The 25,937-nt window shown below is 42.5% G+C and overlaps 2 protein-coding genes across 3 annotated transcripts; one reads left to right on the top strand and one right to left on the bottom strand.

Moving 5' to 3' along the window:
• Positions 1–64: 64 nt before the first annotated feature.
• LOC121308791 (gap junction gamma-1 protein) lies at positions 65–1,138 on the bottom strand. The gene has a single exon (XM_041241429.1). It carries the CDS (start codon positions 1,136–1,138, stop codon positions 65–67), a length of 1,074 nt encoding a protein of 357 aa, XP_041097363.1.
• Positions 1,139–6,733: 5,595 nt separating this feature from the next.
• Positions 6,734–22,979, top strand: LOC121308787 (vascular endothelial zinc finger 1-like). Of its 2 annotated transcripts, XM_041241409.1 has the most exons (6): positions 6,734–6,841; positions 13,870–14,642; positions 16,060–16,129; positions 16,730–16,895; positions 19,336–19,377; positions 20,514–22,979. In XM_041241409.1, exons 1-6 carry the CDS (start codon positions 6,809–6,811, stop codon positions 20,849–20,851), a joined length of 1,422 nt encoding a protein of 473 aa, XP_041097343.1. In that variant the 5' UTR covers positions 6,734–6,808; the 3' UTR covers positions 20,852–22,979. The 2 variants fall into 2 exon arrangements, with proteins under 2 accessions (XP_041097343.1, XP_041097344.1); XM_041241410.1 differs by lacking the exon at positions 19,336–19,377 and having other exon boundaries at positions 6,735–6,841; positions 20,514–22,978.
• The last annotated feature ends 2,958 nt before the right edge of the window (positions 22,980–25,937 follow it).

The following is a 25,937-nucleotide window of genomic DNA, read 5'->3' as shown; positions in this document are numbered from 1 at the left end:
TGAAACATCATCATAATAATAATAATAATAATAATAATAATAATAATAATAATAATAATATGTTTTAAAGCCAAGACTTCTTGCTTTTTCCCAGCTTGGCTAGTTTTGGTTTGGCATGTTCCTCATCCTCTGGGCTTTTTTTGGACGTGTATTCGAGGGTGGAGTCCATCTCCAAGGAGATGGTGGTGGGGTGGGAGGGGAGGTACCTGGGCTTCTCCTGGGACAACCCCGGGGCGGTCCCGAGGACCAGTTGTTCTTGGAGCGACTCTTTGAGTTGAAGGAGCAGGGGGTTGTGCTCGGGGTGTTGGTTGGTGTGCTCCCTCTTCTCGGATTCACAGCAGGCTGAACACAGCACACGGAAGATGTAGAGCCAGCCCAGGTAGTGCAGCTCCACAAGGTTCAGGAGAAAGCAGCCCAGGCTCACCCCGAACATAAAGTTGAGGAAGATGGTTTTCTCGGTGGCCCTGGACACGAAGCAATCAGTTGTGTTGGGGCAGGGGTGGGTCACGCAGAGGAACAGGTGGGGCACCTTGAACCCGAACAGGTGATACTGGCCCACCAAGAAGCCGACCTCCATCAAGGACCTCAGGATGACGTGGACGATGTAGATCAGCAGCACCTTCCTTGAGAGTTTAGTGGGATCTTTGCTCACCTCTCTGATCTCCTCGTCCAAAAGGGTCTGCTGCGCTGGCTCACTGCCCTGCGTGAGTCCCTCGCTGTGGTAGTCCGCGCGCTCGCTGGAGCTCATGTCCTCTTCATGCTGCTCCACTTGGGGAGGAAGGGCTTTGTGGAGCAGCTGTTTGCGAGCTTCCTGGAGCTCCAGCGACTTGTCCTTGGCGATCTTGTGGAGGACGTAGACGATGTAGAAGATGGATGGCGTGGACACCAGGATGATCTGGAAGACCCAGAAGCGCAGGTGCGACACGGGGGCGAAAGTGTCGTAGCAGACATTGTTGCAGCCGGGCTGCAAGGTGTTGCAGGTGAACTTGGACTGCTCGTCGCTGTACACCGCGTCCCCCACCAGAGTGACCAGCAGGATGCGGAAGATGAGGAGCATGGTGAGCCAGATCTTCCCGATCACCGTGGAGTGGTTCTGGACCTCTGTTAGAAAGCGCCCAAGAATGGACCAATCCCCCATTTCTTAAGCTGGGGAAGACACTATTATCAATTAGTCAATAATAATTTGTATATTGCCATGAACTTTTTTTAAACAGATTGAAAGTATGAGTAGCTACACAATGAGTAGCTACACACTAAAAGGTGTTAAAATAACTGTACAGAATCAACGACACCAAACAGTTTTGATAGAGCAGCAGATATGTACCTGTAACCCTGCAATGCAAATTAATTCATTTCTGTCTGTCTGCAGCATGCAGTGAGCTTTCCTCGTTCAACAGGTTTCTTTCCATATCAAACAAAAAGAAGACATTCAAGGTGCTTCATCACAGCCCTCGCTTCTCTGCTGCCAGGCTAGCTCACTGCATGTATGAATTGCTACAGCACTGCAGCAATGCCCTGGGCTAGCATCAGGACCTGCTCAAACTCACACGAGGGAGGTTTTTCAATGGCTTCTCTGGGACAGAAAAACAACAACAAAAAACAAACTAAAAAAAGAACCCCCTCCCAAAGTTTCCAGACACTCACCTTTGGAAAAAGAGTTTCTTCCTGACCCAAATCTGGAATAAAGCCAAGGGCTGCAATCTACACACCTGTATGTGAAGCGGGAGTTTATTGCCTAACGTTAGAGAGAATGGGCTGACCAACACATGTTTACTGAGTCTATCTGAAACTCGCATTGTACTGTATGTGAACAAAAGCTTTCAGTGTACAGTGTGACTTTCAGCCTACAATAAGGGCACCTTTCCCGCACGGCTATTCACAGCTGAGGACAAAGTACAAAGAACTTGCTGCAAAATAAAACGACAATACGAATTTGCAAATAAATAAAAACCAAACGAGAAAAAGCTGTTGAATGTGGTGGAGGACAACAGCCATTCAACGAACTGAAAGCATTACAGATATGTCATGTCATGTTAAGAAGAAGAAGAAGAAGAAGAAGAAGAAGATGATGCAGAAGATGCAGAAGAAGAAGAAGATGATGCAGAAGAGGAAGAAGATGATGCAGAAGATGCAGAAGAAGAAGAAGAAGAAGAAGAAGAGGAAGAAGAGGAATAAGATGATGCAGAAGATGCAGAATTTATTTGATCATTTCTATCCAATATACAAGGTGATGGAGTGATACTCTTTCAAAGTTCTATATTTTCTAACACAGGACCTGCTTGCCGCAGGATCATTTATCTGCAACTTGCCAGTACAGGAATTCTATTGTTGTTTTGAAATGTTCCGCTGAAAGCTCTGGATTAGAAACACAGCGGGTGTGACAAGTAAACACTGCAGTAATACCAACAGGCCAAGGCAACCTCACAGCAGATTCACATGAGGGTTCTGTACATTACAGAGGCAGGGGTAGTAAAAAGGGAACCAAGGAGTCTGTCCATTTGTCTCAAGGGGGATTTCGAAAATATGTTGTTCCCCAACTTTCATGCAAGTCCATCATCATCACTTTGTCTGAATTGTGTGAAGTTCACTTATACTGCTGTAAGATTCACTCCCGGTGCAGCAGGTATTAGCAGCCCACATGACACCAAGTCCTATGTGCATCAAAAGGAAGGATATTTCAGGGGAGGGGGGCTAAAACCTGTTGCACAGGAAGTGAATCTACAGTGTGGTGGCACTGCTCCCTGTTCAAAGTGAAAATATAAATACACTGGGCAAATCTGAGTGAAGACACAGTGTAACACTGTGGAGCTACAGTGACCACACAAGTAAAGTGATGTGTCTGGTAGACTCGTGGATTGTCTTTTATGTCTCAAATCATCCTGAATAAATGTTCTTTATACTTGTGCTTTGTGCACGGTTCTCAATGCTCATCATTTACAGTTATTAAAAGGTTAACAGAAGCATATATTATAGCCTCCTGTTTAAGGTCCTTTGGGCATTTACAGTCATTTGAAACTCAACCTAACTGATTACTCACATACAAAAAATGAAACTGATTGGCCTTTAGCTGATAGAGCACATATTTCCTGTTATAATCTTTTTAAGTGTATCTTTGGCAAGATCCCAGTACAGCCAAATATCTAATCTGAGACAAACACAGCAGGTGTATCAGATGAGAATACGATAAAGCATAGAGAGGCACTGGGAGGCATGGTGATAAAGATCGCGAGAAAGCATGTGAAGTTTATTGTGTGGGAACCTTGCAGAACTCGGCCTGTGGGGGGAACGGCATCCTTATATGAGGTCATAATGCTTTTGCATCTTCCATACGCCCCCATATAAAGACTGGAATTTTTTTTTCATCCGTCTCCATATGAGGTCAGCGTGCTCGAAAGGGGGGTCGACCCCCCCCCCCAAAACAAATGACTGTTAAATGCAAATCCAGTAACACCGCCCTGTATAGTGTTCCCAGAGACACCTGGTGCAGAGTGAGCTTCACTGCACAGAGAGCTCTGGATTGAGCAGAACCAGAGCTGAGGAGGAAATTAACCACTGTAATAGGGGACGTGATTTTTTTATTTATTTGTTAATTTTCAAAATCTGCTCCAAAGATTTCTTAGGGTGATCTAAGTTTAGATCTGCATCTAAAACGCAAGCTACACAAGTTCACTTGGAGACTTTGCTCAAAGGCTGGCATGCCCCCATGTGGTTGCATTACAACTTTGGCTATCATGTTTGAAATGCAAACAAAACCCCTGCAATGTTAAACAGGTTATTGGAGATGTTAGCGGTTATGCAGCCCGCTGGAAATTCATTTTCGAGGTGCTCTGGGTGTCAAGAGGATTGCATAGATGTACTCACAATGCTTTAACACACAAGTTATTTAAATAGTTTTTTATTTATTTTTATTATTATTATTATTACAAAGTTTGATGTTCTAGACTGTTATTAAGAAGCTCTTCCATGAACATCAAACTGTATTTATAATAAACAGACTTTCTTTGTATTGCATGATAATTGATTAAAATACACACAAAGTGTGCATCAACAGCAGGTTTCCACTGAAGGACAGCAGACCCTGTTGCTCTCTTTCACCCTGGAGATGGAACTGCATTATTACAGGCAGGGGCAATGCCCGGCTTTAGATCACTGTGCAGATAATAAAAAAATAAACGGAGCTAGAGAAGATGTACAAACCCAACTCTGAAAGGAAGTAGAATCTGAAGAGTTATACAGAATAGGGTGGCGTCGCAGATCGGTTTTGCAAACGCCTTTCCTCTGCAGCCGCTGTCTTCTTTTATCAGTGGAGGAGATTAGCCGTTAACCCTCACCTGGTCCCCAGCCCTGCTGGTGCCTACAGCCCAGCACACCTTCTCATACAGCTCCTCTTAAGGGATCTCAGGGATGGAGTCATTTTTTTCTGACATAAACCAGTGTGTTTGAAATGACTCAGCTGTACTTAGAGGCAATGCAAAACACTACATGGTATTGTGTTGATGAATCATGCTTCTAAAACACAATGGGCCACATTCACAACACCTGCACCCCCCCCCCCCCCCCCCCCCCTCCTATAAAAAGGAGCAACCGCTGCAGTGGTTATGCCCCCATTAAGCTGGACAATACATCAGGAGTGTCCAATCACAGCTCAGTCTGGAGGGCCACTTCAGGTTTAACAAGTAAACTGATATGATGAACTACTTCAGGGTCTAGCTGCAGATTGAATTGATTCAATTAAACAATTTATCACAGGTTTGGAACCAAGACCAGGAGGGGAAGGGTCACCCCTGGCCCTCATAATGGGACCTGGGCCAGAGCTTGCTAGACTCAGAGGATTGTACAAAGAACAGCCTTCTAATAATCAGTCACAGGTCTGCAAAGAGTAGACAGCAGCTGCAATAGTGTGGGATCCAGCTGCACAGGTTAGGTCCATACAGAGCTAGGATCGCACTGATCAGAGCATGAGCAGCTGTGAAAACCGTCCCCCTGCAGTTACTGTTATTTCCAAGGTGCTAACGTGGCTGCTGTAACAGCAGTGCTAAGGGTTAGGGTGCTGTGCACTGGAGTCTGATTAGAAATATGAGGATCTTCTATTGCATAGCACTTGGAGACACTCCTGGTTTTACTAATAGCCTAACAGGACACGCCTGAGATTTGTGATATATCATTTACTAGGTGCGCTCTATCTATTGAACTCTGTTGTTTTGTAGCTGTCGCGTTGCAGCTGTGATTGCATTTTGATTTTTCTAAAATGTGTTAATAAAAAGAACTGCAAAAGAAAATGGAACAATTTCCATTAGCCTGGCTGGTCGGCAGCAGGTCCCTGGTCCCCGATAGCTTGTAGATGATGTTAGATACTGGGTTTCAAACCGTGCATTCGGACTGCCTCAGATTTAGGGTAGCTCTGTGAAAAATACATAGCAATAAAAACCCTTCTCTCATAGCACCCAGTTTGCAGCCTCTGGAGAGTGTAAATGCAGTCAGTTATTCTTTATATTCTGCACTCATTTAAATGCATTTAATATTTTAAATTACCAAACCGCTCTTGAGCATGCCTCTGGATGCTCAACAATCTGCTAGTGATGAAATGTGACAGTAAATCCTATGTATTTAAACGATCCAGAAGCGATCAGGGCAGCAGTAAACAACAACAGGTCTTATTCATACGGGAGGTACTTTATCATGACTGCATTTTGCATCAGTTTACCACGCGGACGCTGATTGTGATGCAACTTCGTATTTTGGGGGATAAAATGGCTGTCAGGCTACTTAAAAATACTGACCGCGCCCTCGGCGACTCTAAACTAAGCGCAAGGTGGGGAGGGAAACCAGTTCACATGAGAGAAGAATAATCAAACAAGCACAATAATATTGCTGTTTACAAATAGTTGTAGATAATCGTGTAAAGTACCGGTCATTTAAGCTTTATTAAACAATGATATTAATAGTATTATTATTATTATTATTATGAATAGTAATACAGTTGCCATGTTTAGCGCGTCGCGAATTATATGTAAATGTTATAAATAAGCACCCACGCATTGATGCAGTATAGACCCGCGCTGTAATCAAACAAGGTCCTAATTTATGATGGTTAGGCAGTCTAGCTTATTAAACGCCAATGCAAGGGTTTACAAGTCTGGGAATTGGTAGCTTATTGAAGGATTGTGCAGTTGTTGCGCATCCTATCAGAGTGTTTGCCTCTGATATTTATTAATGGATTCGTGTTTCCCTCTCTGCAGCCGTGTCGCGCCTAAAACAAAAAACTAGCACAAAAAATAAAAACACTGGGGGTTATAAAAGAAGACAAAACATATATATTTTTAAAAATGCATGGGTCTGTTTTAGTTAATCTTGTAGCTTATCGTTAAGTGTTAAAAACAACAACAGCAGCCGAAATGCAAAACAATAAAAAGCAATATTGCAAACGGCTGGAACTGAGCTTCACGACAGCAAAATTGAAACTGATTAACTCCTCTCCAATGCCCCTGTCGGGTCGCTTAAACAACGGCCGATAGGGGTGTTGAGCAAACTCGAGAAAAAAAAAATCACACATCTTATTTATTTATTGTTTAAAAAAGTACGCTCGGTAAACGCCAGACAAAACGCAAACCCGACTCCGCTACAAGCCGAGGTAAAAAGTAAAAGCGGAGTCGAGCGCTCTTCCCTCCGCGGACCCTGCCTCCTCCCCCATGCGCCTGCCCGAGTGGTCCGGCCCGAGGGTTGCAGGAAGTTGTCGCAGCTGCCATGTTTAGCTGCTTTGTTGTAGTGTTCTTGGAGGTTTCCTGCAGTTTTTTTTTTGAGTGTTGCAATGGAGCCGAGCTGGAGTACCTTCTTATTTCAGGTAAGGGAGCGAATAAAAGCGAGAAAGAGCCCTGCGAGGCCAGGTTCGAGCTGCACGCCGCCTGCCCCGCGGTACACGGTGATTTTAACAGGTTTAATTTGAGGCCAACCCAGCCAAGCAAAACAATGGTTCATCTACCCTGCTGGCTTCCAGCTGTGTGAGTCGGTACGGGTATGACGCTGGAAGAAAAAAAAATCTGGACTGCTTTCTTCTGGTCTCGTCTGAGCGCCTCAGTGATATTATTCCAAATGCAACACTTTTATATCGGTTGAAACGGCTCCGAACAAACAAACAAAACCAAAAAAACGTGTGTTTGTTTTCTCCCGATCAGTGTAAATAGATATTTTAGATGAAGTCGCCGCCAGCGCCACTAATTCGTTTTTTTTTTTTTTTTTCTCGCTCCACCGGCGAGCTTTTGAGGGTAATACAAAAACAAGCATCCAGTTTGTATAATAATATTCCCAAACTTTGCTCTGGTGCTTGCACATTCCCTGTTTTAAATGCAATGCATGGGATCCGGTGTATCTGCGGTATTCATAATCTAGCGCCTATTTTGCAGTGCAGTCTGCAGTTTAAATTCAAACCAGTTGTTCTAACGATTCATCCTGTTTATTGTTACAAAACAAAAAAATCCCGAGTTTTAAAAATAAATGGTTCAAGTCCTGTTTTTTTTAGACCGCTATTTTGTATTCATCCGGTACAGTTGGATAACGGGCAGTTTGCACTAAAACCACTTTTAAATGATTTTATCCGCGTTGGTAATATGGAAGAAGTGAGCAAAACAAATGTGTTTTTATACTTTTTAAATGTTAAATAATGATACCCCAGCCTTGGTAAAACGGCCTACTATAAGTGAATTACTGTACATAATGTAACTTAAACTATATATATATATATATATATATATATATATATATATATATATATATATATATATATATATATATACACACACACACAGAAATTAAGTGCAGGAACACGAAATTAATTCAATCGCAAAAAGATTAGTTTTCGTTTTTATTAACACGTGTACACTATGCATTCATCTACCCCCAAAATAAGACTTCTCATGCTTTGGCCTGTTCCCATAAAGAGACCTTCCTTGGAAATGGATCGTCCTTCCATGCTCGCCTGAGCAAACAGTCCGCGCATCTGCTAGTATAGCGGAGCCTATTCAAATTCCATAGCAGAATCGTGAAATTCAAAACTGGTAGCCTGCTCCCCTCCCCCGTGATAACTTTGTGCACTGTAGTGATTTTACAATATTCAGTAGCCTGGGGGCGTTTGTATTTGCCAGCAACTCATTTATTTTTTCTTATAGAGAATTTAAGTTATTGTATTACCCCACGTTTAAGGCCAGGTGACTTCTTACAAAGATATGTTTTGGATTTATTATACTTCTGCACAGTTTTGGTTTTTATGTAGTGTATCAACGTGTACAGCGTGCTGTAGCAACTTTAATTTGAACCCATGAAAGGGATTTATGATCACCATTAATAGCTTGAAAAGCTGCTGAAACTGTACACAGCAGGCCTTGGGTCTGACAAGCATAACCAAATAAAAAAGAACATTATATATGTTCCTTATAATTGGTGGTGTGGGGTTGTTGTGAAACTCGTTAAAATAAATAAATGCATTGGTTACTGTGAAGGTCTTTTTATTCATGCACAATCTAAAATGAAGCAAGTTTAGCTGGAAGGAATTGTTTTTTTGGTTATATATGTATATAAAAACCTGTGGATTGAGCATGGTTACAGGTTTGTTGACATTCCACTGCCCCCTCCCCTGGCAAAGCATGTGAATCCCCCCCCCCCCCCCCCCCCCCCCCTTTTTTTTAAAAAATCACGGTGATTCTCAGTTGCATTGAAAGGAGTGCGTGTAAAATTGCCCTCAGAGTTCACCAGTATTATTTAAGTACTGGCTCCCAGACCAGAAGTGCAGAAAGAGCAGGCTTCCTGGGTGTAATACAGATCTTTACAACATCTTCCATTCCATGGCAGATTATAATATTCATAAAGCTGAGGAAATCTGCAGAGCTGTGCGGATCAAATTCTTAACCTCCGGGAAAGTTGCACAGACAGACGGCTGCTGCTTTTCTTCCTCTTTGAAGTGGATCTGCTGAATGCTGTAATAATGGCAGGTAGAATTACTGGCCTTCTGTTTGTGCCCAGGCTGCATTTCGGCTGTTAGCAGATAATTGGCACCAGCCAGGGAAGTGCCCACGGTGGTTTCATTTTTAAACTTGAAAGGGTAGAACTTTTTGAACGTGTGTGTGTGCGCTTATAAGATGAACCCTGAACTAATGCATTAAAAAAAAATAATAATTGGTGCTAGAATGAATATTCAAACAAACTGCTCAGAATGTATTCGCTAGGCAAAAGTGACCATTTTTGTATTTGTTTAAAATGTATTGATTTATAAACGACTATTAAAAACAAAGGAAACCAGTTCTTCAACGACACACCTTCTGTTCCTTTTCCTGATGTGTTTTACATTGTTTAATTTTTAACTGTAATATAGTACAAATTGCACTTTTGTCTTCCAGCTAATTTTAATAGAAAACGGTTTATGTTTATATTTTGGGAGAATGCTTGAACATGAATAACACGTTTGTTCCAGCAGTCATTTTTATTAATAATACAAACCTAACATTCAGAGGACTCCATTACTCCCTACATTGTGAAATTCACCACTGTGCACAGGGCTGGCTGGCTGGCAGTCTGTCTGCCCCAGTCCTGCGGGCTGCCTGGGTTTCACATGTTTAGTGTGGACATGCTGAGCGCTCTGTGCTCCTAACAGCATAGTAAAGTCAGCGCTGCCCTTCTGCGTTGCAAGTGTATTTGTAAAAACAAAGGCCAGGAAACATTCCAAACCCTCTTTTTATATTTAAAAAAAAAAAACAAAAAAAAAACTAGAAAGGGTTCGTGAATACTGCCAAACCTTATTCCTTCCGGCCGAGTGACTGACTGTGCCACCGACTGTCTGAGCTGCTGAGGGCTGGGGCTAGGCTGTATCCTGGAAACCACTGGTCTGGTTTGATGAAACGCGGCCCTGGCATTTGTTTGAGGTGCTACTTGGTGTACACATGTTTTTATAAGTCTTCAATCCAAATATATATATATATTTTTTTGTGCTGTACCAGAGTCCCTGATGTGATGCAGATGTTTAAACAGTTGCTCATATGCCTAGTTTAGTTACAGATTTAAAAACCGGCCCCGGTTAGCGGACAGTAGAGAGTCTGACTGACCTACAGCTGACCCGAGGAACGAAGGTGCTTAAAGTGAATTCGCTATTAAACTGTGAAACTACGGATTGAGGGCGAGTCATGCATGTTTTTGTAAGGCTGGTTTTCCCCGCTGGCCTGGGCCATAGTTACAGTATTGTCTTCTTGACCGTTGTCATTCATAATGAGGAGTTATCCAGATCTGTTTGCAGTGGGTCGCGTTCTTGCAAACTGATGTATTACTCATTTTTTCCTGTGGCAGCCTTTTGAAATCGTACGCCCCAGTTGTAGATCTGTGTGGATGAAACGTACTGTATTACTTTGGCGTGAGGGGAATGCGAGCAGTACGGACACTTGGAAAGGATTTGGAATTAAAGGCTGGAATGTGTAAAGCCAGAGAAAGCATTGTTTAGATTGCTAAATAATAACTTGGTCTGCTAGCGACCTTTCAAGCCAGAAATATGCTGGCTTCAGTGCAGGGTTCTCTACACACTAGGCATGTGTTTTTATTTATCATCTGAAAACCTCAAAATACATAGACATATTAAAAATAATTTGAGGAGGAGACATGGGGTCAATTACTTTGCAATGCACAATTAATTGCAGTACAGTGTAATTGCAGCTGAGCCTGGGAACACCTGTGTAATTCGAGTTGTACCTTGTCATTGATCGCTTGCAGTTCAGTAATTGTGATTACTGTAGCATAATTGTAATTGAACCAAACAGCATTGTAATTGCAGCACTTGTATTGTAATTGTGGCCCAGCAGCAGATCTGCTGAGCGGTACCTCTGGACAGCCCTCTCCCCTGTGCAGATCAGACCCCCTCCAGGAGGAGACTGCACTTGTATTGTCATTTTCTTTTAATGACCACTGCTTTCAGAGTGGGTTTGTGTAATAATCCTCAGTGCAGCGTGAAAGCACAGCGGTTTGTATCACTGAGCCTCACACATGAATCTGACTGCCGGGGTAATCCAGAGTTCGGTTCCGCGTGGAATCTGTGAAGGTGCCGAGGTTGAAGAGGGGGACGCGGCTTCTGTTTTTCCAGCTCGGCAGCCGCATACAGTCGGGCCAGCAGAATAAACTGGAATGAATCATGCAACTGAATCAATGAAGAGGAAGTCACAAAGACCTCCTGCGGAGACAAAGTGCACCACTGCATGCTGTTCTTTGTATTTATAAAAGAAAAGATCAAAAATCCATGTAAATCCATGGTATTGATTTGGAAATGGCACTACTGAGAGGCTGGCAGTGAAAGTAAATGTTCATGTATTAAAATCCCCTTTCTGTCTCTCTCTCTCTGTCTTTCGTTAATGACACCCTGTTGCGTTTAAGCAGCAGGCAGCAGTGTGGTGATTTGGGGGCTCACACGGCACGCTGCACAACTGCAGGCTCTGAGAGGTCTGAAAGGGACTTGGTTTTGATGGTTAAACTGCCCTGCATGTGGACACTAAATAAATAAATAAATAAATAAATCCTGACAGATGTGGAGAGACCACTTGCTTAACTTTACTCTTCAGCACTTTGCTCACAGCCCTTTTTCATCTTAACTACTTGTATACAATACCTGGACAAACATTTTATTGATATTATTTTTATGTTTTAGAACATACCCTAATTTTGTATTTTAAATCAGGTTTAATGCAGAAGGTCTAGGAGGCTGTAAACATTGTACTGTATTTCACGAGCAGCAGAAACAAAATGCGGGGGGGAAATTTAATTGAATTCCTGGTAGAAGCAACCCTGCCACCAGTTGTATTCACGTCCTTGTCTAGACTCCCAGGAGTGTTTGGCTAAGGGGAATCCCTTATTGTGTTCTTGCACGCTGCTTTGTGATCGCCGTGTCATGAAGGGAAGGGGCTGTTTTAAAGTCGCTGTAGTTCTGTTCTGCTGGGAGTCGTGACACTGCTGGCTGGTTCACTGTGGCATGGGGGTATCAGGTTCTCCGCTGGAACAGATGCTCAGATCAGTCTCTTCAAGGCTGGATAACTGGTCCTTTTTGCATGTTTTATTTTGCAGCACAAGCACTGCTTTATAAAATTCTGCCAAGCCTTTTAACTTAAACACAAAGCTGTAAATGTTTTCCACTCGTGTGAAAGATTTTTAAATTCAAATGACATTCCTGCCTGTCATTGATTTTTTAGTGTAATTTTTCAACTCAATCCATAACCCCTGATATGAGCGATTGTCTGTGCAGGTCGGCTGGGTGGGGGCGTGTGTTTAGGGAGACGTTGCTGTCTAAATGCTGCTATGCAGTTGACTGCTTGCGATGGCACAGGTGCGGTAGTTGGGCTCAGAGCTGATAGAAGTGAGATCATGCACAACCTCCCAGTGTGAGAGAAATGAAGTAGATTTGGAAGGTGTATTTATAGATGTGAAGTAAGAAGGTGGTGTTGAGCCAGCTAACTACGAAGCAACAGGAGTCTCATTTCACCCTTTCTAGCCCCTTCGGCCAGGACTTCATAATTACATTTTTAAAAGTTTGTGTGAACTCTATAGAGTTTGAATTTGCCCTGTCAAAACTAAACGCTTTGCTGCTACAGTTGAGTCACATGGAGTGGAATGGTTCCTAGCAGGATATCCTCTTACCCGCTACAGATTTAGATAGTTGAATACCAGCATGCGCTGTGACGCTCGCTTCACCTCTATGGTCTGGTGTTTTGAAGTGTCTGAGGGTTAGGAGTCTTTGTCTACTGTTCTGCAGAAAAGCTTGCTGTACTGTGCAGCGTTGTGGACACGGTGGACCAGCTTTGAAAAGGAATGCTGCACTTTACAAAATCATCCAGAGCCCTCCCGTAACCAAGTTCTTTCTTGCAAGTTTTGCAATATAGATTTACATGCAGAAAACTTATATATATATATATAATCTTTAGTATTTCTGCATTTGCAGCGTGCTAGGTATTGCACTGTATTAATTCTGTCGTTGATCTGAACTGCATTTTTTAAGTGCTTCCTCTTGGTTGTAACACCTTTCCCTTGGACAAGGATGAAGTAAGTCTTCTGTTTAAACGTTGACTTCATCTTTTGGCTTTGGCAGGAAATTCCTGTGTATTTTTACAATAGGACAGAATCAGTGTTTTATCAGTGAGGTTGCATACAGACTGTGAGTGTGAATGCTGAATCTACAGGTACTCTACTTGTGTGGAGTTTTCTCTTTTGGTATAATAGTTCAGAGCGTTTAGACGACTGGTTTTGTTTAGTTTTGATTAATTAGGACTGTTAAATCTAGCACGCCAATTTACTTAAAATGATTAGTCTTTTCTAAAGGTACAACATTTCATAACCGGTCTGTCCTCTCAGTGCACTATGGGCATTTGTTTGCTGACCTGAATTCAGTGGTGGCTTATTGTCTTTTTGGGTGTAGATTAAAAATTCTGTGTCTTGCTTTGAAGATGCACACATTTCCCTTCTGGCATGCAGTACAGTTTCTCAGACAGAGTTGTGGTCTAAATTTGAATTTGATGCAGAGCAAGACGAGAAGGGACAGAGCAAGCAGTGTGTTCCGTTAAGTGTTGCTGAATATGCATCAGTACTTGCTCTGAAAGCAGGATCCAGACGCAGTATCATTAGGCAGAATAAATAGTAGTTTTCTTTCTTTGCAATGTGCTGGTGTGACGTGAAAGTTCTGGTTTGCTGTAATACACGAAGCCCCTGCCCTCCGGTGACTCTGATCACAGGTCAGGAGTGGCTATAGGACCAGCAGGTATCGCAGTTTCTAATCAAGTTAAAAAGATTTGGAAGGGTTTGGATACGCTGGGTGCCATTCCATTCTAGTAATCTTTCTGTTTTGTTTCTCTTTCCTCCCAGGCGAACGAAGCCTTGCATCACCAGCACCAGGTGGCTCAGAACAGCCTCCTCCCGCTGTTGAACTCTGTGTCCGATCAGCCTGACCAGAAGCCCAGCCTGCCCATCCCCCTGGAGCAGAAGCCCCCCTCGAGCTCCTCCGAGCACCTCAAAGACAATGTGGGGCCCGGAGGAGGAGGGGGGCAGGTCGCGGGCACCATCAAGAAGGAGCACAAAACCAAAACGCCCTTCATCTGCGGCTACTGCAACAAGGCCTTTAGGGACAGCTACCACCTGCGCAGGCATGAGTCGTGCCACACGGGAGTCAAGATGGTGTCGCGGCCGAAGAAGACGGCCCAGACTGCTCCCACCATGGTGCCCCTCATCTCCTCCCCGATCCCCCGGGAGAACAGCAGCACCCCATCCTACGTGTCGACCATTGCGGGCCTCCTCACCACTGCCACCACCTCGGTGTCCACGGGCTCTAGCATCATGTCTCCCGGCATCATGGGCAACGTGCAGCACCCTCCGCCTGGCGCCGCCACCACTGCTCCACCGAAGAAGCCCGCCAAGCCGGTGAAGAAGAACCACGGCTGTGACATGTGCGGCAAGGCCTTCCGCGACGTCTACCACCTTAACAGGCACAAGCTGTCCCACTCTGACGAGAAGCCCTTCGAGTGCCCCATCTGCCAGCAGCGCTTCAAGAGGAAGGACCGCATGACCTACCACGTGAGGTCCCACGAGGGCGGCATCAACAAGCCCTACATCTGCTCGGTCTGTGGGAAAGGCTTCTCCAGGTATGCGGCTCACGTTTTTCTGCAACTCCATTCATTTAAAAAAAAAAGTTTTGAGTGAGTAAGTTACCCGCTCATTAACCTGCCATCTTCTGATTTCTGTTTAATGCTCTGTCATTGTTAAATCTGCTGTATTTGTTAACATGTTTTGGAACAAATCGATCGATCATCAGTCTGCTAAATGTTTTTGTCTTTGAGTTCAAAACGTTGAAGCTGGTATTTTCTAAACTTACCAGCGACTCATTTCACGTTAAGGTCAGTAAATGTCCTGCTCTACTTTAAAGAATCGGAACCCGTTTTTAAACCCCAGCTCTGGTTCCCAGTAATGAAGTCTCATTGCATTGGTTTGACAGTGCTCTCTTGTTAGTTGCCACCATGCATCTCTCTGTTCTCCCAAGGGGGGGTGGTGGTGAGTGGTTTAATGTTCCTGTCCTGCAGAGTAGTTGCCCTGGGAGCTGCTTTTAGATTAGTCGTGTGTCGGTTTGCTTTGTGTGTCACGCTGTGCTGATCTGTGTGCGTGCTTCCTGAAAGAATTATTTTAATAACACTGAAAATTAAAAGCAGTGAGCGGCGGGTGAAACACGAAACCAAGAGAAACTCTGGGGTTTGATATGAGAGAAAGCTTTGTCTAGGATGACTGGGCTTATGCAGTTAAACGTGACAGATGTAGTGATTTGCGTCATGGCTACATCCTGCTAGCTATGTAAGCATACTGTCCGAGGTCTCAGTCACCACACGTGGTCTTGTAAAAACACATCCCGCCCACAAGAGCGCCACTGACTCCTTTCACATTAAGATCAGAGATGCTGTGTGGCCACAGTAGAGCTCATGGGATCAATGGTTCAAAGGGCAGCAGGAGCCAGCCGGAGTGATGCAGCAGTTTCCACTGTTTTCTCTGTTGGAAGGAACTTGTGTAAAATGTCATTTTTGATATTTTGAGCTGAGTGGGCAGTGTTTATATTTCACACTTGGCATCGAACTCAAGGGAAGAGCAGAAACATTTTTGCAGTTTTTTTTTTTTTAATATAAATTGGCTGTGATATGTGCTTTTAGGATGTCGCTGCATATATATTTTTTTTTCTTTTAAGTATAATCTACAGTAAGTGACACGACTTGTTCATATAGTATGTGTTATGTTTTAAACAGATTCCTGACATGCTTTTTTTACCACCCATTCAGTGCTACTGAACCTACTTCAGAATACGCTGTCCACCTCTTCATTGTGAGTCATAGGAGTTCTAGAACGCTGGAGTTGTAGAGTGTTCTTGATGATGGTGGGGGTGGGTGGTGGGGTGGGTGTCAGAGTTTTAGAAGGATATTCCCTGAAGATCTGTAGTAAGTGCTCTGTGGTCCTGCTGCACTGGGCTAGGGTGTGAGGATGTGATTTTATGTTTTAATTTGTTCATTTTGCTTTTTTCAGGCCTGATCATTTGAGCTGTCATGTGAAGCACGTCCATTCCACAGAAAGACCCTTCAAATGCCAAGTCACGGTAAAGAAGCTTCACAGTTACTACATTGAAACAAGCTGCATGCCTTTTAACCTGATATAGAGTGAATGTACTTCTGTGTGTGGTTAATACTCCACTGTTAGTATTGATTTGAGTAAGGCACTGGTAAGCACCAAGGGTGCAGGCGGTTTATGTCAGGTGTAAGTGTAGATTTGGGTCGGGTAAAATATATTTTCTGCTCGGCAAACCCTACCTTGCAGTGCTGAGAAACTCTTTTGGAAAGCTGTTTGTGTTTTTCATTTGGTGTTGGTATTTGGATGTTTGTATGCTTTCAGTTTGCAGTTGCTGCAGTTTGTGTTTCTTGAGGACTGCAATGCAGTATGCATTTTGTTTATTAATGTTTTGCCCACTAATGCAGAGTTTAATCGAACACATGCACACAAAGTAATTGGTGCAATTAGTAATTGTAAAGTCATTTCATACAGGCACTGCAGAACTATTACTGATGAGAAACTCATTTTGCTAGAATATTTATTTATTTATTTATTTATTTATTGCCAGGACTGCTTCCACAATAAGTTTTATAAGAATGAATGTGCACCATATCGCTGCAATTTGAAACCCGTTCTTCTCTCTCTCCAGGCTTGTACAGCAGCTTTCGCTACCAAAGACAGACTTCGCTCTCACATGATTCGCCATGAAGGGAAAATGACCTGTAATATCTGTGGGAAGATGCTGAGCGTAGCCTACTTCACCAGCCATTTGAAAACACACGGTCAAAGCAACTTCAACACATCCTGTAACAAAGGTACGTAAGACAAGAAGACACTGAGAATGGGATTGCCCTGTGGAGCTCGTACAGATAGTAAATCTGGCCAAAATGCAATTAACCTTTTAGCTAAAGTGGAGGGGGGGCGGCGGATGTGTTCTACACAGGTTACATGTTTGGATCAATGAAATGTTAGTTGGATCCGCATACATACAGCTTTGCATCGTCTCTATTAAATGCACGCTCTAATTTATTAAAAGGTAATTGTGCTGGGCTGCACAGAGAGGCAGTCACAGTGTGGGGCAGGTATTCTGTCGGTTAGGTCTGAAAGCACTCTGTGAGCACTGCAGCGATGTCGGGATCTCCTGCCGTTCAGGATGCACTCAGATTGAAAGGGAGTCCCCAGTGCTGTGCTGCGTGTCACTGAAAACTCGGACTTCAGCTCCCAGTGAAACTAGGAACGGCATGGGCTGCTGTGCACAGGGAGGTCTCTGTACAACCCTGTAGGATGCACAGCAAGATCAACCAGAGGAAGCACTGTCCCGGGAGGAAAGCAAGCATGAACACGTGGTTGTGCATTGTGTATGTGTATACGAATGCATTTGGTGCTTCATGTATCATCAGAACGCTCAGGCCAATGGGAAAGTTACACAAGGGTAATGAAGCTGGAGTGTGGAGCAGGGCTATAATAAAGCGTGTAATTAGCAGTCACACTGTCAGTATGGGTGCTATGATTAACTCGTGCAAACCCAGGAATAACTATCTCATACATGTATATAAAAAAATGAAGTTATGAAGTTTAAGTTGGGAATGTATACATTTTCTGCCTATTTATCGCACACTTGATAAGTTGCATGTCTGGTCAATCTTTGGTTAAACCTGTGTTGTGTGGTTCTTTTTATATATATATACAGACATCATTAGCAGGTGAGCCAGTTGTGAAAACAGCCCCTTGTGGTGGTTAAATGTTCTAAATTGCATAGTCTAATTACACTAGACGTATTGGCATGTGAATAACAGGAATTGATACATGCTTGATTAACCACAGTGTGCAGGTAACAAGCTCAGGTGTGTCTTATTAAACTCCTCCTAGTAAAACTAGGAATGGATCAAACTGTTCTGCAATGGGAGTCGTATTTCTGTCCTTGCTGAACACAGAATTGAGGTTCGGAACACACCCAATTCCACTGTAATCCTGTGCACTTGAACCGGGTTCAAGGGCTTGTTCAGACGATGGCACTGAATTCCAGTTATAATGAAGATTAATATAAAGTATACCAGCTGATTCCTGTCTGAAGTGTCTTCCTTTGAAAAATGGAATTCTTCTGATTTTTTGTTTTTAATCTGCCGTTCATAATCACACTTCAGAAATAGAGAGGAGTCCTTCAGAAGCCGGAGAGCACAGGCTGGCTAGTGGGTTGCTGTAGGTGTTCTCAGTGGATGCCTTTCTGTTCTTCGTGTGGGGGCTGTGCTGCTCCACCGTGGGTGCTGAAGAGCCGTGAGAGCCTCTCTTTCCCTTGCCCGTTAGTGTGTTGGCGCGTGTCACTCCCGTCACCCTCGCGGCAAGACTGGGGGCGGGGCTGATTCAGGTGGCTTCTTAGCAGCCGGAAAAACCGGACGTCTCGAGGCAGGCAAATGAGGGATTTTATTTATTTGACGTTTATAAATTGCGTAGGTGAAATCGGCCAGTCGCTTTGCAGTGTTTGCCAGCATTCTGGTATCGCCTCCTCCTGTGTGCAGATGTCATCCCGTGCGCAGAACACCACGCGTCTTTCCAGTGTTCGGCTTCACTTTCAAGGTCCTGTCACCCAAACTGCACAAGATCGCAGTTTTCATACAAAAAGAGACGCACTACAGGTGCCTAACATTCAAAAAGATCGTTTCTAACCTTTTAGTCGTTGGTTTTAGTCGAAGAAAATTGTGTTTTCTCTTTTTAGAACAGTCTTTATTTGTAATGCAAATTTTTCCCCTCCCTTATGTAAACCTGTTTTGCCCTTTTTGTTTTATCCTAATGCTAGATTATATATATATTTTTTTTATTTACTAGTGCATTGATACCACCCCTCCTGCAAAAAGCTGGTGTCTGCATTGTTGTTGTGTGCCCTAAATGAGTCTGAGCTTGTTGATTTTGTCTGTTTATCACTGTCTAGTGTTACATCCCATTGAAATCTGTATGAATAATTCAGCTCTTGCAGCACAAAAGGTTGAATCTTGAACACTTGTACTGTGTTGGGGTTGCCACTCCAAAATGCCTTTGTTTTGTAATTGATTTCCTGTAGATGATGATGATGATGCATGCAGATGTTTGTCTTGGTGCTTGTTTTTTTTACCTGTAAAATGACTCAACACAGTCGATTTGAAAGACGCCGCGGTGCAGGGGTTAACAAACCAGGAGTCCAGAGAAGATGCCCCCCCCCCCCTGTTTGTCTGCCTTGAGCAGCCCGCTATAATGCTCTTGTGTGTCTGTATTTCTAACTAGGATTAGGTGACTGGATTTGGAACACGTTGGGGGAAAGAAAAGGTAATGCTGTAGCTCGAAACGAAACTCTTAGAGGTGTGATTGGGACAGGCAGCTGTTCACAAAACACTGATGTCCTTGATAGCAGCTGTGATTGATCTAGCTTGGATTGGGTTTTGTGTGACTTTTCAAAGCTCTGTGAAGAAGTTCAGCAAAACGCATTTCCCCTGTCCTTTTAACGTACATGCGGGTGGTGAATGATCTTTAAAAGCTCAGAATGTACACTGGCAAAATCTCAGCAGATACACTTTCAATGACCTTTCAAATAGAAAAAAAGACAATTACTCCCCCCCACCTCCCCCTCCCCTCCATTTTAGCAAAACATAATTGTACTGATCACTGATTAATTCAGAACACAGATGATGCCTCTAGCAGAGACTTGGCTGTGTGTGTGTATATGTATGTATGTGTGTGTGTATATATATATATATATATATATATATATATATATGTGTGTGTGTGTGTGTGTGTATATATATATATATATATATATATGTATATATATATATATATATATATATATATATATATATATATATATATATATATGTGTGTGTGTGTGTGTGTGTGTGTGTATGGGTATATATAATTCTGAATGAATTATTCTGGAAACATGAGCCGTAGTATAATATGTTGACTGGGTCTGTACTGTTGTATTAAACCTCAGTGGGGTAATGCTTGGGCAGTTTGGTAGTTTGTTGTGATTGCTCTTCACATGTGTAATATTGTGAAGGGTGCAGTGTGGTACATGCTGGCATACTCTTTGGGAGTGGCTACTGGCTGCTCTGGCTTGGAGTGGGGGGAAAATCAGCTCGTGTCTTACACAGCACTCTGCCATATTCTTTATAATATATAGTTAAACTGTACAGCTAATTTTAATGTGACGACATTTCCTTCTGATATACGAAGACGTTTCAGCTGGCTGTAGTCCGTCAATGTCAGGGTCTGCTGTATATTAGATGTTTTCAGATGGCTGAGTCACATCATTATCAGGGTCTGCTATGAGAAAGACATTTCAGACGGCTGTGTACCATCAATATCAGGGTCTGCTTTATATTATTGATGCCCAGCAACAGACCTGTTCTCTAACATGTGAACTCTCTCTCTCTCTCTCTCTCTCTCTCGCTTGTATGTTTCAGACTCTAGTGACGTTTGCAACTCTGCTTCCGCGACTCCGGTCACTGCATCGGCCCCGATCACCACCGGCATGAGCCGCTGCAGCATGAGCAACCCCGTCACCATCGCGGCTCAAATGAACATTAGCACCAGCACGGTGAACATCGCCTCTCCGGTCAACCTGCCGCACCCGGTGACCATCGCCACCGCGCCCATGAACATCGCGCACCCCGTCGCCATCTCCACCCCCATGTCTCTGTCCAGCGCCATGAATATAACCGGCCCGTTAAATATAGCGATGCGACCCATGGAAAGCATGCCTTTTCTTTCCCAGGTGCTGCCTTCCTCCCCTCCCTGGTAGAGTCCGTCCCTCCCCAGGTATTAAGTTTACTTCACATAGGCAGGTAAGGTATGGAGAGAGGAGCTGTCCCTTTGCTTGTCTGCAGTACAGCTGCCTTTTTAAATTAAAAAAAAAAAAAAAAAAAAAAAAAAAAAAAAAAAAACAAAGGCAGCGAACTTAGGGCTTAGTATTAGGGCTTTCTGGAGCACCTCTGTCCAAAGCAGAATACAGAGTTGCTGTTTTAATCGAATGGGGAAAAAAAATAAAATGGTGGACTCGTTTCACATAAGGTAAGCGAGGATTCTGGTGGGAGTGTGTCAGTCGCAGGTTTTTTTTTTTTTTTTAGGGGGTCGGGGCAAATGCATTAAATGCGCATTGCCGGTTCTCAAGAGTTTTAAGACTTCCTAATACACATAGCAGCTGTCTCTTATTGTAGCCTGCAGATCAGTATTTAACAGTGTGTGTTTAAGTGTGTTTTTTCTTAACAATAAAGGGACAAAGACTTCCAATCGGAGGGCAAAGAAGATTTGAAACGGTCGCGTACGTAGACGTGTGTTTTGTACAGAGCGATTTGTTACGCTGTATTCAGTAAGGTACGTGGACAGTATCTTTAAACGGTCAAACTGAATGGATTATTTTTTTACCCTTCCAATCGTGCCACCCACAATGATCGTTAAGGCTTTTATAGACTAAAGAAAGTAGAAAATTGTAAAAACAAACAAATATCATCTAAGTGTGTGTTGGGGATAACTTTTTTTATATACAGTTATAAACCAGCTTCCAGATTTCAGTCATTTTACAGGATTTCAAACTAGGAAAAGAAACTTGCACTGAATGCATATCCATGTTTTTAATTTTCTAAAAGAGCAGTATTATTATTAAAGATCAAACCGAAGTGTTGACCTGCAAAAGTAGCAGGCCTGCACTGTAGATAGAAAAGCGCCATCTAGTGGCTCAGAGGAACATGCCGAGAGGTTGGTTCCAAAGGTCGCCATGGTTTAATAGTCATTATTATCATTGTTGTTGTTATTATTATTATTATTATTATTACACCGGTGATGGATCCTAGTTTTATTTTTTATTAGAATTCTATTTTACCCCTCTTTATTGAAGAATAGAAAGCGTAGTATGGACCTTGCACTCAGGAACTCTGCTGAGGATAGCCCACTAATCAAGTTATGTAAGAGTTTTATGTCTAGCACGTAACTTTTTAATCCTGGAATTGTAAAGTTGCATTTGTAAATATATATGATACACCATATACTTCTGCTGAGCTGAACTAAGCATAGAGGCCCTCAAGAGAGGCAGGGATCCAAGAACGGGGATAGAAATGCTGCCGTCCATTCAGGCTTGCGTGCAGATCACCTGACCCGGTCCCAAGCATTTCTACATTTTTACTGTAATCCCGGATCGGTTCTTGTAATAAAGCATTGCTCTGTGTGCCAGAGTGCAGTTAGTCCCCTCGTTTTTATATTCTGAAGGAGGCATGAGGTGTTCACTCTTAAACTCGCTGTGTCTTGAAGCTCAATGCAGCGCTTTCCTTTTTTACTGTCAAAGCGGATTCCTACTTTCTCAAAGCAGCTGCCAGACCAAGTGCTGAAGCCTGGCGTCGGCTGTTCTTGAAAGGCACGCTTTGAAGCTGTTTTAAACACTACAGCAATCACCTGGAGACACAGCACACCTCAATAGAGCTGACCCTGAGATCACTGTCCTGTACATGCAGCAACTCGTACTGTATGTAATTGACTTGCTCAGTCCTATATCATCTCATGAAGACAATTAACTATTTTAATCTGTGCGTTTAATGGGACGGTACCTTAATATTGTAAGCCCTCGTAGTATATTGGGCCGATTTTTTCTTTCTTTCTTTTTTTTTTTTTTAAAAGTAATTTTTACTTGCTGAAATTCTGTTGCATGCTAATTTATCGATGCACACACGGCTGACTGATGTGTACCTGTCAGACTGGTACAATCAGTGATTCTTGGATCCCTGTCGAGGCAAACTGAATGTATATCTTTGTACAAAACCATTTAGTTCCAAGGACGTGGTAGTTAGGATAGACATCTGTGCAAGAGGAAGTAAGATAAACTTTTATAAATTTTTTGTATTAGAACATTAACAATGGTCATTTTTTGTGTGTAATATATATATATATATATGTATATATATCTATATATATATATATATAATACATTATATATATATATATATATATATATTATATATATATATATATATACATATATATATATTATATATATATATATATATATATTATATATATTATATAATATATAGAATATATATATAGATATGATAGACTATAAATATAGCGCCAGAGAAGACTTTAGACTTTCCGATTTAGCGGAAAGGAAAAAACATTCCTACATTTTTTTTTTTTTTAAATGTATGTTTGTCAAAAATAATTATGTAAACATATGCCCAATGTTTTTATGTGCCTTTTATTTGGATTGTCTAAATAAAAGAACTATGAAACAGGATTGTGGATTTTTCTGTCTGTCCGTCGCTGCTGTCTGCCTACACCTCGCCTTTCACAGTTTTCAGGACCTACCCGGAGAGAAGTCATTTATTTGTTTTAATGGTATTTAGCATTATTTCTCATTAGGGCTCTTTTAATTGTCCAGAAAGGCTGTGAATTTGTGGCACAAGCCATTGAAAGCTGGATGAGGATAATCAGCTGTCCTGACAGTAATGCCTGGCTGTTTGCTCCATACACTCCTTAGGGGTGTGATACCACAAATGATAGATCTGAAATATATTTGTAAGACCGTGACCTTTTGAAAAGGGTCAAACTCCGTCGCCCAGAAGAATGGCTGCAGTGCCGTGGAAGGGGCTGCTGGTGCAACATTCTGTACTGGGCACCTGTCTGCAGGAAGCTGGCAGATGGCAGCTGTTCGTCCGGATTTAAGAACCCTTGGTATGTCTGGACACAATGGTGCCATTCATTCACAGAAACCTACGGAACACATGCACTCTCCAGGAATGACTTGAGATAAACCAATCGGAGATGCTCAAGTCTTTCGTTGTGTTGCTGGTTATCTGGTGTATTTATTCAAACGCCTTAACAACATAGGTGCTGTTTTCTTTTTTAACTTTTTTTTTACTGTTTTCTTTATAATTTGAAGGAGATTTAGTTAATACTTTTACACCCGTTTTTGCAATGCTAGCGCCATCTTCAACAAAATCATCTTTATCACATCTCATTATAGCCATTAACGCCCACGTTCGGCAAAGACACTCCAGACATCCCCTAAAAAAAAAAAAAAAAAAACGCCTTCCCTAGGAACACGAATTGACTAATCAAACAGTTGGAAAAGGCATTTCTGTTAGCGCTGCTGTAGAATTGGAAACCGTGCCAGATTGTGGGAGCGACGCGGGCGTGAATCGGGCAGCGTGGAGCTCCACAGTGCTTTGAACAATGGCTGGCGCTGCAGGTGCTGTTTTTCACTGGGGCTTCTTGACTGTTCTCTCAGCCCTGGGATTAGCCCTGCATGTGCTCCCAAGGCTGGGGTACAATCAAGCTTCACCATCTGGATCGCGCTTCTCCAGGCTTGGCTGTGTCTGTCCAATACAGTTCTTAGCTCGGTTTCAAATCATTTGCTGCATACAGATCTAGTTGGTTTAAATCAAATCTGTTCCACTTCTGCAGTGCTGTGTTTGCTGGTTTGTTCTCTCAATGGGTTTGCCTGAATGTGTTCCATGCCTTTTCTTGTCAGCATGTTACATTAAAAGGGAGGATAAGTATAAAAGCCTTTCATTATCATTAAAAACAATGTTTTGTTTTCCAGGCCTGTGTGTGTTCATTCTGGTGGAGTCAAAGTAAAAACCAGGGAAGGGAAAATAAAAGCGATCATTTTATTAACGAGTGAGCAAAGTGTTCGACTCCTTTGTGCCCAGCTGAGCCTGTCTGTCTGCCAGAAAGCTGAGTTTTCATAAGCTGTGGAACAGGAGCACACAGCACAAGCTAAGCACATTTATCCAGTGGACATTTGTCCAGTTAGCTACTGGATACCATGCAATGGGAAACGCATGGTTCCGTGTGAGGTCAAGCCGAGTGCACAGCCGCCTGGCTGCGTGGGAATTTCACAGCAGCGCTCACCTAGCAGTGTGGTGTTGCTATTATAGAGCGGCAAAGGCGGAATTCAACACAGAGGTCTCTGCAAATGCTCCTTCTGTACAAGTGACTTCACCTGATACATTGTCTTTTGCAATATACTGGCACACAATATATTGGTTAAATGTATAGTGCAATATATTGCATGGGCCAATTTCCACTTCTCATATATTTTGTAACACTGTCTTTTAATACATGTGTGCAATATATTGACATACTTTAATTGCTTCGTGTGTGTATATATATATATATATATATATATATATATATATATATATATATATATATATATATATTAGTAATATAGTGTTATACGTGAATTGATACATTAGACTATGTATTTTCAATATCAGCACTGCAGACAGGTACAATCTCAATGATTAGCCAGCCGAGCAGGTAAAACCAGTCCATGCTTTGATTTCATCCTGGTTATGTACTTGTCACAAACCTGCAGTTTTCCAGTCCAATGCACTGCCAAGGGCCTGCCAGTCCTAACTGTAACAAGCCTGTCTCACCTTAATACAAAGCAACGTGCACAAATTGATTTTATTAGGACCAGGCTGACGTATGCGCCTGTCAGTTTAACCCTTTACACTACAGTCTGTCTGTACTGGGGTCCTGGAGCACAGCACTGGATAAATACTCCCACTCCAGACAGCAAACCAGCCCCGTGTATTTCACGTGAAACTTGTTCTTGTCGTGAAGAATTTAACTGTAGAGTATTGCATTAAATGTATATTATGAAACTTCATAAGGACTGTACGTGGTTTCACTGGTTGAATTTGTCATTTAAAACCTTTTTTTTTGTTTTTGTTTTAATTGATTAATTGTTAATCGTTAATCGCTTAAAAAAATATTATTCCTTCGCGCTGGTTGTTGCAGGCATGTGTATTTTCGTAAGAATATGTGTTCCGCATCTTAAGTTAATAGAAATTGGGCCCCCAAGAGCGAAAGAGGCGAAGTCTTACAGC

This window comes from Polyodon spathula, unplaced genomic scaffold (assembly GCF_017654505.1).
Source record: "Polyodon spathula isolate WHYD16114869_AA unplaced genomic scaffold, ASM1765450v1 scaffolds_769, whole genome shotgun sequence".
Taxonomy (NCBI): domain Eukaryota; kingdom Metazoa; phylum Chordata; class Actinopteri; order Acipenseriformes; family Polyodontidae; genus Polyodon; species Polyodon spathula.
Note: the sequence above shows the minus strand (reverse complement) of the source record. Positions and strands in the feature narration are given on the sequence as shown.

What these genes read in the sequence shown, in the direction of transcription:
- LOC121308791 (XM_041241429.1), bottom strand. Translation starts at nt 1,138, where the DNA reads ATGGGGGATTGGTCCATTCTTGGGCGCTTTCTAACAGAGGTCCAGAAC.
- LOC121308787 (XM_041241409.1), top strand. Translation starts at nt 6,809, where the DNA reads ATGGAGCCGAGCTGGAGTACCTTCTTATTTCAG. An exon ending in CCTTCAAATGCCAAGTCACG is followed by an intron (nt 16,130 to 16,729) that starts GTAAAGAAGCTT and finishes CTCTCTCTCCAG; the next exon opens with GCTTGTACAGCAGCTTTCGC. An exon ending in CACGTTGGGGGAAAGAAAAG is followed by an intron (nt 19,378 to 20,513) that starts GTAATGCTGTAG and finishes TGTATGTTTCAG; the next exon opens with ACTCTAGTGACGTTTGCAAC.